At 41.7% G+C, this 11,887-nt stretch overlaps 1 protein-coding gene across 2 annotated transcripts; it reads left to right on the plus strand.

Annotated features, from left to right (window-relative positions):
* The first annotated feature begins 7,025 nt into the window (after positions 1 to 7,025).
* LOC103951733 (NADH dehydrogenase [ubiquinone] 1 alpha subcomplex assembly factor 3) lies at positions 7,026 to 11,270 on the plus strand. Of its 2 annotated transcripts, none has more exons than XR_007259130.1 (6): positions 7,026 to 7,586; positions 7,670 to 7,786; positions 8,067 to 8,101; positions 9,928 to 10,028; positions 10,440 to 10,555; positions 10,746 to 11,270. XR_007259130.1 is itself a non-coding variant. In XM_048586384.1 (6 exons), exons 2-6 carry the CDS (start codon positions 7,408 to 7,410, stop codon positions 10,830 to 10,832), a joined length of 519 nt encoding a protein of 172 aa, XP_048442341.1. In that variant the 5' UTR covers positions 7,037 to 7,246; positions 7,391 to 7,407; the 3' UTR covers positions 10,833 to 11,270. The 2 variants fall into 2 exon arrangements, 1 of the variants encoding a protein (XP_048442341.1); XM_048586384.1 differs by lacking the exon at positions 10,440 to 10,555 and having other exon boundaries at positions 7,037 to 7,246; positions 7,391 to 7,586.
* Positions 11,271 to 11,887: the final 617 nt, after the last annotated feature.

The following is an 11,887-nucleotide window of genomic DNA, read 5'->3' on the forward strand; positions in this document are numbered from 1 at the left end:
TCTATGAGATTCTGCTGAGAGTTGAGGATTCAGAAAACATGTCGAGCGAGAGTGATGAGGAAGAGAAGAATGGTAATCAGAAGAAAGATGATAAGGGTAAAGGTCAAGCGTCGCGCGGGCCTCGTCGGACTCAGAATTTCAAGAGAGATGGTACTAGTTCTAGCTCTTCTAGCGGTGGTTTCAGCGCCACTGGTCAGGGACGTGGAGGTAGGTTTACTGGTGGTGCTAGAGGCCAGAGACAGGCTGATGGTGGCCGAGGTAGGGCCCCACTTTGCCGCAGGTGTAATAATCGGCACTTTGGTGAGTGTAGGCGTGGCAGCAGTGGTTGTTTTACGTGTGGGCAGATGGGACATCGGGCTGCGAATTGTCCCCAGAGTCAGCAGCAGAAGCCGCAGCAGACTTTCTTGCCGCCACCTGCGCCGATCTAGCAGATTCAGGGTCCGGGTAGTTATGGACAGGCAGGTCGAGGTGGTGCCTATCACTATCAGGGTGATGCTGTTCCTTATGCCCCGGGACAGTATCAGTATCCCCAGGACCCATATTCTCAGGGTGGTTATCCTCCGTATCCTGGTGGCTATATGCCGTATCCTCCAGCTCCAGCAGGCGGTACTCAGTGGTTTCAGGGATGACAGTTTCAGCAGGGAGAGATTGCTTCGAGTAGTGCGGGGTCTTCGAGGCAGTCTGGTCAGCCTAGTCAGGGGCGTGGTACTCAGAATCATGGTGGTCAGACAAGCAGAGGTCGCGGTGGACAACAACAGACCTAGGGGCGTATTCATAATATTTCACTGTAGGATGCTCAGAACAATCCAAATTTGATCATGGGTACGTTAAATATACTTGGTTATTTTGCTAGAGTATTAGTTGATTGTGGTGCTACACATGCTGTGATTTCTCATACATTTGCTCAAGTGACGCAACCTCGCCCCACGCCTGTAGGGTATGATTTAGAGTTCGCTATGCCTACAGGGGAGAGATGTATTGTAGATCGTGTGTACCCAGGGTGTCCAGTGATAGTTGAGAATGTTGTTATGCCAGCTGATCTTATCCCGTTAGATATTGTTGATTTTGATGTGATTCTGGGCACAGATTGGTTGCATTTCTATCGTGCCAATATTGATTGCTACGGGAAAATAGTTATGTTCCATCGACCTGGACTACCTGTGGTTACTTTTGTGGGTGAGCAGAGTGGGGTGAGACATGGCGTTGTCTCTGCTGTGAGAGCGACAAGATTGTTATCTAAGGGTTGCCAGGGATACTTAGCTCATGTGGTGCTGGATGAGGCTCCTCCTGGTAGAGTTGAGGATGTGAGGGTAGTCAGACACTTTCCCGATGTTTTCCCCAAGGATTTGCTTGGTTTACCACCAGATCGAGACATGGAGTTTACTATTGAATTGCTTCCAGGTACTAATCCTATTTCCTTGACTCCATATCGTATGGCGCCCGCTGAGTTAAGGGAATTGAAAGTTCAGTTGCAGGAATTAGTGGATAAAGGTTTTATTCAGCCTAGTACTTCACCGTGGAGAGCTCCAGTATTGTTTGTGAAGAAGAAAGACGGAACTTTGAGGCTATGTATTGATTATCGGCAATTGAATCGGGTGACGATTAAAAATCGTTATCCATTGCCACGTATCGATGATTTGTTTGATCAGCTTCGAGGTGCTTGTGTATTCTCCAAGATTGACTTGAGGTCTGGATATTATCAGCTGAAGATTAGTAGGGATGATGTTCCTAAGACGGCGTTCAGGACTCGTTATGGTCATTACGAGTTTCTAGTTATGCCATTTGGGTTGACGAATGCACCAGCTGCTTTCATGGATTTAATGAACCGGGTATTCCAGCCATATTTGGATAGGTTTGTTATTGTTTTCATCGACGAAATTCTGGTGTACTCGAAGTCTAAGGCGGAGCACGTTCGACATCTTACTTTGGTGTTGAAGAGGTTGAGGGAACACCAATTGTATGCTAAGTTTAGCAAGTGCCAGTTTTGGTTAGACCAAGTTGCGTTTTTGGGGCACGTCATTTCTGCTCAGGGTATTTTGGTGGACCCCTCAGAAGGTGGCAGCTGTGGAGAATTGGGAGCAACCACGAACCGTCACTGAGGTGAGGAGTTTCATTGGTTTGGCAGGTTATTATCGACGGTTTGTTAAGGATTTTTCGGTGATTGCTTTACCATTGACGAGGTTAACGAGGAAGGATGTTAAATTTGAGTGGGATGATAAGTGTGAACAGAGTTTCCAGCAGTTGAAGTATTATCTCACTCATGCACCTGTATTGGCACTCCCGGACGATAATGGTGATTTCGAGGTTTATAGTGATGCTTCTTTGAATGGTCTGGGATGTGTGTTAATGCAACATGGTAGGGTGATTGCTTATGCTTCGCGACAGTTGAAACCTCATGAGTTGAATTACCCTACGCATGATTTAGAGTTGGCTGCTATTATCTTTGCGTTGAAGTTGTGGAGACACTACCTTTATGGAGAGAAATGTAGAATCTTTACGGATCACAAGAGTCTCCAGTATCTTTTTACTCAGAAGGAACTTAATCTTCGTCAACGGAGGTGGATGGAGTTACTCAGCGATTATGATTGTACGATTGATTATCACCCTGGTCGTGCAAATGTAGTTGCGGATGCACTTAGCAGGAAGTCTCAGGGCCGCATTAATGCGTTGTATGCGAGTCGTATTCCTCTTTTGGCGGACTTGCGTTTTACGGGAGTGAGGTTAGAAGCAGAAGTTAGAGATGTGGCTTTACTTACTAATTTTCAAGTTAGGCCAATGTTAGTTGATCGGGTATGTGAAGCCCAGGTGGCTGATAGGGAGACTCAGGAATTAGTTCAAGCTCGAGACCGAGGGAGGAAGAGAGACCTCAGAGTTCGTGATTCGGATGGCATGTTGATGCAGGAGGGTAGGATGTTCGTGCCTAATAATTTGGATTTAAAGAAAGAAATTCTCGATGAAGCACATATCTCAGCTTATGCCATGCATCCAAGAGCTACTAAAATGTATCATACCATTCGACCATTTTATTATTGGCCAGGTATGAAGAGGGAGATAGCTGAGTATGTGAGTAGGTGCGCTGTTTGTCAGCAAGTTAAAGCAGAAAGGAAGAAGCCGTTTGGGTTGTTGCAGCCACTTCCCATTCTAGAGTGGAAACGAGAAAATATTACCATGGATTTTGTGTACAAGCTTCCGCGTACACATAATGGCTTTGATGGCATTTGGGTGATCATTGATCGGCTCACTAAGTCGGCACATTTCATTCCAGTGAGGGAGAAGTATTATTTGGGCTGATTAGCAGAGTTTTTCATCTCGAAGATTGTAAAATACCATGGTGTCCCTGTGAGTATTGTCTCGGATCGTGATCCACGATTTACGTCTAAGTTTTGGGTGGCTTTTCAAGAAGCGTTGGGTACGAGGCTACTTTATAGCACGGCGTATCATCCTCAGACAAACGGACAGTCAGAGAGAACTATTCAGACTTTGGGAGATATGTTGCGAGCTTCGGTGTTGCAGTTTGGTGATGCTTGGCACCAACGGTTGGATTTGATGGAATTTGCCTATAATAGCAGCTTTCATTCGAGTCTTGGCATGGCGCCATTTGAGGCATTATATGGTAGAGCTTGTCGCACACCGTTGTGTTAGTCAGAGGTTGGAGAAAGAATCTTAGTGGGTCCAGAGATTGTTGAGGAGACTACTCAAAATGTTCAGGTAATTAAGTCTAACCTGAAAGCAGCCCAGGACAGGCATAAGAGTTTAGCCGATCGGCATGCTACAGAAAGAGTGTATGAGGTCGGAGATTGGGTATTTTTGAAGCTTTCACCGTGGAGAGGTGTTGTGAGGTTTGGGAAGAAAGGCAAGTTGAGCCCCAGGTACGTCGGACCATACATGGTCACAGAGCGAGTTGGTGAGGTAGCTTACAGGTTGGAGTTGCCTCCGGAGTTGGCTAGAGTGCATAACGTTTTTCACGTGTCCATGTTTCGACATTACGTTGCTGATCCATCTCATGTGATACCTCCACAGCCCTTGGAGATTAATCCAGACTTGACTTATGACGAGGAACCAGTGACGATACTAGATTGGAAGGAAAAGGTTCTGAGGAACAAGACGGTGAACTTAGTGAAAGTTTTGTGGAGGAATCATTCCGTTGAAGAAGCTACGTGGGAGACAGAAGATCGGATGAGGGATTTGTATCCTAGATTGTTCTTTGGTCACTAGGGGTTGTGTTTGGTTGTTTTGAATTTCGGGACGAAATTCTTGTAAGGTAGGTAGGTTGTGACAGCCCGTCCCGAAAATATAAAAAACGTACGTTTGAAAAGACAGTTTTGCCCCTAGCTCGATTTCATTACGTTTATTATTTGTTTTTGGGGTTTTGTTGGCATGTTTGGTGCCACACACACCTTCCCACACACCACAACCTTTCTCCTTGTTTTTCTGCACCTGTCACGAGCCCCATTCCTTCTCTTTTTCTTCGAAAACGTACGGACACACACACAAGCACACTAAACCTCCACAGATCGAAGGAGCTGAGCACATATTCGAGCTCGTGAGGCTCGTACGAGTCCAACCATACCATTTCCAGGTAAGAACTCCAACGTTTTCACGTCGATTCGACGATGTCCGATTTGAGTACTATTCATGCACACGTGATTTCTCACGTTTTAGGGAAAATGAAGCTTGTAGATAGCTTGGTGAGGTCCCAAGGAGACTCGGAGTAGTTCGTTTGAGGGAATTGGACGTCGGGATCGTTGGTTTCGAAGTTGGCCGGAGTTGGTTCGATTTTTCAGGTGAGATTTCGTGGTTTTTAGCCCTTAAAAGTTGTATGGTTGTGTTCCTCTAGTTCTAGGTTTCATTTTGGTACCAAAATCGTGGAATTTGGTTGAAAAACGAAAGAGTTATGACGTTTTAAAAAATTTTCCAGCTTTCCGGCGCCTGCGACGTCGCCGGAGGTTCGCCGGGGAAGAATACGGAATATTCCGTCAAGTCTGGCGGAATATTCCTAACGCCGTTGACGGAATCCGTTAAGGATGACGGAATATTCCTAACAGCGTCAGTTGACGCCGTCAGTGTGCCAGGCACGTGCCTGCGCGTGGCCGGCGCGTGTGGCCGTGTCTTGGCCGGCGCGTGGGGGCGTATGCGGCGGTGAAAAATTTTTCTGAAAATTTGTGGATGTTCGTGAGGTTGAGTAGATCACGTTGGTGTATTCATACACCCCATTTGAGCAATGTATGAGAAGTTATTTCGAAAGTTTGGTTATGTGCTTTAAAATTAACATTTTTGTAGTTATTTCGCATATAGGTGAGACATATCCCGAGGACGAGCATGGTCACTCGAGGCAAGGGGCTACAACCCTTCCACTTATCAGTGAGTGGGCTTTTGGTTTTCCGTACATACCTATAAACTTATATTTTCCCAGAAATTGATTTAAATATTTATTTGTTATATGTCATGCATTATATTATTGTCAGTTATGCATCATTAGTTGCATTATTGGGCGTATATATTTATATACATATGCATATTTGGTGCTGTGGACGCACAGGTAAGTGCCAGGTAAATGTTATTCATGTTTACTTTTAAATGGTGATTCGAGATGCTTAGAGAGCTCATAACCTACACCCCCGGTGTTAGTGCTCCCGTCCAGAGTAGGGCACAGTCCTTCACGTGTTGTTCACCTCCCGCACCACACGCTCAGCTTGGATCCAAGTTAGGTGCACAGTCCTGTCGTACAGACCACTTTAGGTGGTTCCGACTCGTAGGTGACCCGCGATTATTCGCACAGCCTTCACGTGATCGTAGCACTAGAACGTTTATATGTATTACACCCAGGCCTGTCGTACAGACCACTTTAGGTGGTTCCGACTCGTGGACATGTTTAGTTATTGTGATTGAGATCTGAGCTCTAGATGCAGCCGTACAGGTCACGTTAGGTGACACCGGCTGCCAGATTATATATTATTGATGTGATTTATACCTGAGCACTTGCATTTCATTTTGAGGTTCCGACATGGCATATTCTTGAGCATGTTTGGCATATCTATATATACGTACATATGTTTATTTTTTGGGAAGTATACAGGTTTTACGGCGAGGGGTTAGAATCTTGTGTTGAAATGGTTTCGAAAAGCTTTGTTTTTGCCCACTCACGCTTTTGTTTTGCGCCCCTCCAGGTTCTAGCTACATAGCAGATTCGGTGGTTTCCCAGAGGGCTTTCTCGGCATTTCTGACAGACGATCACCAGCGTAGGGCCACCTTCGGGTGTACTGTTGTAGCGTCATTTTAGTTTGGACTGCTTTAGGCTTTCTGCTCTGAACTTGTGTCACTTACGCTAGCACTTACTACTTCTACCTTATGTATGCTAGTTTTTATTTATTCGTACTTTTACGTTACTATTTTTTTTAGCTTCCGCACTGTGCACATGGCTACGTCACTTCCACGTGACGGCCAGCATGCCCTGATCTCGTTCGGGGTGTGTCACTACAGGCCAAATGATAGCCCGTTTTGACACAATACTCATCTCAAATTGAGGTTTGACCCAAAAAAGCTTGGGACCCACTGGGCCAAAATTCAGCCATATGGGCAGCGGGTTGGGCAAGCATAGTCAGCCTGTTCAATTGGGGCTAGCTGTGCTGCTAGCTGACGTCATGTAGCTTTATTTATTTAATTTTTTTTAAAACGAAATTAAAAAAAAAAAAAATTCTAATTTTTTTCCCTATAAATACCTAAGCCATTTCCACATCATTTCTCACATCCTTTTCACCATTCCATAGTATCTTATCTCATTTTAATGTTTAAGTTGTTAACATGCAAGTAAAACTAAAATATTGAATAATATGAAACTTAAAAAAATATTTAGTGACAAAACCTTATTTTAACATAGTAGTTTAATTCAATAAATTAATAAAATTAAAGAACGAACTTGAAATAATAAATTATTAAGGAAGTTAAAAATTCGCCCATTCATATAAATAATGCTAATCACTGTTTATTAAAAAATAATTTTTGGTAGAAATATAATATGAACAAAAAGGATTAAACTGATTTGGTTGGAGATGGCCTTCACACCCTTGAGAACGAGAAAGCCAACGCCAGCGGCTCATGCCCATTCAAGCGGGAGGCCTGGGCAAAATGACCCGACTCATGACCCAAACCCATGTCTAGTCCGCGCCAAGCCCGCGCTGCTGTTGTATATGCCACCGTTTCGCTCTTTGGCAATGGCAGGAAAAACCTCTGCTATGCTTTGCTTCCGGTCACCCCACCAATTCCAATCATCAATTCTCAACTTTCTTCAACGTTTTTCAGATTTGGAATCGAACTCACGTTTGATTTTCCATTTTCTTCGATCCCCACTTGAAATTTTCAGCTAAACATAGATTTCTCCGACGAATTTCAGATATCAGAGAGGGAGAGATGGGGATGAGAGTGAGAGCCCTGGGGGCACTGCCGAGCCTCATTCGGAGCCTCCAGAAGGAAGCCCACCCGAAACCCGCAAACCCGCAATCGCTGCCGTCGCTGAGACGCGCCTTCTCTCTCTACGATCAGATCAATCTCATCGACAACGTCCCCAGCGACCAGCTTCGGTTTCAACGGTATTATTGCAATTATCTCTCATCTCTCTCTCTCTCTCTGAAATTTTCGCAAGGAAATTACCATTTTGCCACTGTCTGTGAAGGTACACGGACACAGGGTTCACAGTGAATGGGGTGGACTTTGAAGGAAGCCTACTGTGTGTTGGAAACATGTTGATGTCTTGGGCTCCCAACAAGTTCTCTCAAATCACTACTGATAGGTGGGTGTGTGTGTGTGTGTGTGTGTGTGTTTACTTACTTAATCATCCTGTTAATTATTCCTAAAACCAAGGGAAGATAAAGATTAATACTTTGTTTGTTTAAGGTTGTTATGAGGATTTTGATATTTTTGCTTCTTTCGGTTGAAGTCTTTGTCTAGCTTTCATTACAAACATGTATGAATGCATGAAAATTTTAGTTTTTATAGTACATTAGAATGGTGGTATGGTGATTGTGAGGCTCAAGTAACCGGCTCTTAATGGATTTTATGGTGTTGTGCAGCCTATCCATCTTTCGAACCGTGCGACCTGTACCAGGTAAAATTCAAATCGCATTTTAATCCTGTTATGTTTCACGTGCACCTTGTTATAGCTTGTCCTCCAGAGATTATTTTTGTATAGGCACGTGTAGACAAAACTTTACAAGGCCAATTTCCTTAACCGAACTTCAACTGAACCCAGCTAATAATAATCTGCGTATCAAAAAGTATTTATTCAGTACAGAGTCATCAAGTACATTCTGAATAAGTAATTACTGACGTTCATGACTCACAAACACACATGGACATGCGCATATGATGGCATATGCAGAAACTAGCCCTCTCATTCATTTGAGCAAATGTGAAATAGGATATATCTGTTCGTTCCTTTTCCTTTGTTCGTTGGTTTGGATCACTTTTATGCATGCTTCTAAACAGAACCCCTGTCATCTGCCAAAACAAAACAAATACATGGTCTCATTTTTCACACCCTTCTTCATATTATTGTATTGCACAAGATATGCAAGCTTCAAGAAAGCTTATGAAAGGTTCATGGCAGAGTCCTCATAAATTTTGGTTTTATCAACAATCGAAGAAATAAATGCCATCTTGTGTGTGACGGGCTGGTGTATGACCCACTCTCTGAAAGTTTCCTTTTAATTGGACTATATGCTTTTCTTTTTTCTATTAGTGTATCAATTCTTGTGTTTCAGTTGCAGAAATCTAACTGTTTTTCTCTTCCTTCATATTTTGTTAATTTGTGGTTTCTCTTCAGACAATAATGTGAATTCAGTGGTAATGCTTTTTATGTTCTGTTGGAAGTTTACTTACTTCTCTTACATTAATCTGTATTTGGAATTAAACAACATGATGTTGTACATTATTCTGTGATGACAAATCTGAAGTATTAGTAACCTAACAACAACACTACAAATGCCTTTTCGTTGTGTGGAAGTGCTTTTGGCGCTATCAAATGCACTCCCAAACTCATCTAATGTGGAATCAAAGTGAAGGCTGCCCTAAATCAAATGGTGTTTTAGTCTTTTACCTCTAAGGTTCGTATTTTAATATTTAGGGCTTTAGTCTTTGGATTTCCTACTGGATTAGAACTAGTTTCCTATTCTATTTTGGATTAGGATTTCTTTCCTATAATACGTTTACTTTCCTGTGTTCATTAGGTTTAAGGCTTTATAGATATGCCCTTGTAATTCAGATTAACAAACAATGAAGAGTTTGTGAATAGAAAAGCTTTGTTGTTTAGAGATTGGAATTCTAATCCTGCGATGGGATTATTTTGGTGAGAGGAGATTCAATCGTGCCTAAAAAGGAGATTCAAATTTTATTTGGAGAGAGGAAGGTTGTATGCCTCACTGTTTCCATCTCCATTTTGAGTATATTTGGTGTTGTAAATGGGAAGATGAAGATAATGGGATCCTGCCATCTTCGGAAACAAATTGAGAAGATGATGGGAAAACAATGTTAATTGAATAGAATATTTGAACAAATGGAATAGAATATTTAGAAACTTGAAAACAAAGGGTGTAGTTTTTGGGCCTGCCATATCTGGCGATAATGGTAATAATCTGGTGAAAGTAGAGATGCTAGCTTCATCCTCCCTTCCTCCTTCCCATTCACTTCACAAAATCAGAAATCGGTGACTGATCTGGGTTTCCTGAAAATTTGTGGCCCCAAAGTAAATGATGTAAAGTCTGCTTAGGTTTATCCGACCAAAATCACAGGAAATAATATCACTGGTTTTCTCTTTATTCTGAAGTTTATGCTTCTATTGTAATTCTTCTGACCTCTACACTTGAGTTCTGTTGTAACAGTTCTGGTTCTAACAGCCTTTGATTTTTATTTTGACCTCTTCTTTTGAAATTTCAGAGATTTTGATAATTGGCTGTGGAAGGTACATTGAACCTGTAAGTCCTGAACTACAACGCTTCATCCGGTCTACTGGAATGAAACTAGAAGCCATTGACACGGTATAGTTCATTGTAGCTTCTACTTCTTTTCTTTTTGACTTGATTTCTTTCGTGCACGTTATGTTTGCAATGGTGACAGTGTTTGGATTTATCTGACAAATATCTGTGTGTCATAGTTTTGTAAGCAAAGCCGATATCAAGATAGAATCCTAAAAGGAAGTGATTTTCATACACCTTTTTTAGCTTCTCACACACCCCTCTTTATTTTTGAACATCGGATTGAATAAATCAAGAACAACGCACAAAATTAAACAGGGGTATATGTGAGAGGATAAAAAAGGCATGTGTTTATCATTTCCCTTCCTAAAATACCAAGGATTCGATTTTGAAATTAAGAAGAGTTACTAATGAACAAAATGAACATTGAGAACTGAAGAGAAGTTGTGTGATTGATTCTGCCATGTCCAACAGCCGTACTGGTACTGTTATTAGCAAGAGTAGCAGTGGATCCTTAACCTTGTGTATAGAAGAGAGCAATTAAATCAACCAAACTTGCAACATTTCCGGAACGAGAATGAACAAAAATGGTATTTTTGCCGCATTTCTTCTAATTTTGGCACTTCCTCTTCGGATTGGTGCCTGTATACGAATGCATTTTGTTTCTAGTACTGGAAAACCCACAAAACTGATGCGGTAAATCGTGCACAAGTTGAATGGACTTGATAACAATTGTTGATTCTGCTACAGAGCTAATAATATGGTCTTGTTTTGTTTCAGAAAAATGCTGTATCGACCTACAACATACTCAATGAGGAAGGGAGGATTGTGGCTGCTGCACTTTTACCATACGGGATTTCCTCATGATCTGCAGACCGACTGCAGGATGCTGGCTTTCTGCATATTTTTCCTAACAGTCTCGACTACAATAACTAGCTTCCTGGTCATCAGCTTATTAGTATAATGTCGACTACAATAACTGCGGGATTGTGGTTGCTGCACTTTTACCGTACGGGAACTGTTATTAGCACTAAAAAAATCTCATTCTACGCTCTACAAGTGTAATTTTCTTTCTAATTATAGAAAGTTTGGAGTGTAAAATAAGATTTTTGGAGTGTTAATAACAATTCACTTCATAGAAATGTATACATTGAGAGGAAAAATGAGGACCACAAGTGCCAATAACAACACATTGTATTCTATATATATTTTTTACACATCAGACACAATGTTGACATTCATGATGTTAAGTGAGACATTTTGAGTTTCAGGAGGCAAATTAAGAATGAAATTGAGTTTCAGGGAGTGTTAGAGTAAATAAGCCGATTTCAAATACAACACTCCACATGACTCGAATTTTACACACGATGAAAGCATACAAACTAGTAAGATAAATGTATTTGTATTGGATCAAACCATTAGATAAGAGCATCTCCAATGAAGTAGGCAAATGAGTAATGAATTTGATGAGCCATGTAAGCAAAATCAAGCTCCAATTTGGTAAGCAGATGAGTAGCCAAACTTTGCATGCTTCCCTTAAACATACAACATTGCCTACTTCAACGTGTGTAGATAAATTGGACGCTACTTATCTATTTCTATTGATCCATCTTCTCTTCCTTCCACATCTCTTTTTCTCGAGAGATCTTTCAGTATGTCTAAAACACAATTACATATGGCATATGTTATTATATAATATGTCGAATTTTTTTCCAATTAATTATATTATGACATTTGGTGTATTCGACCGCGTTCCCAATAGATTGAAAAATCTCTCTTGTTTCTCCTCAAGGTAAGAATTTGTTCTGGCCCTTTTGGGCATCGTTCGTTGCAACTAGTTTGTTCTGGGGAGTCTTGGTTTATTTAAACTGGATCATTGGGAACCTCACGCATAAGCTAGGGTTAAAAGCTTTGCTAGCAAC

This window comes from the organism of the source record quoted next, unplaced genomic scaffold (genome assembly GCF_019419815.1).
Source record: "Pyrus x bretschneideri cultivar Hongxiangsu unplaced genomic scaffold, Pyrus_bretschneideri_v1 Contig24, whole genome shotgun sequence".
Lineage (NCBI taxonomy): Eukaryota > Viridiplantae > Streptophyta > Magnoliopsida > Rosales > Rosaceae > Pyrus > Pyrus x bretschneideri.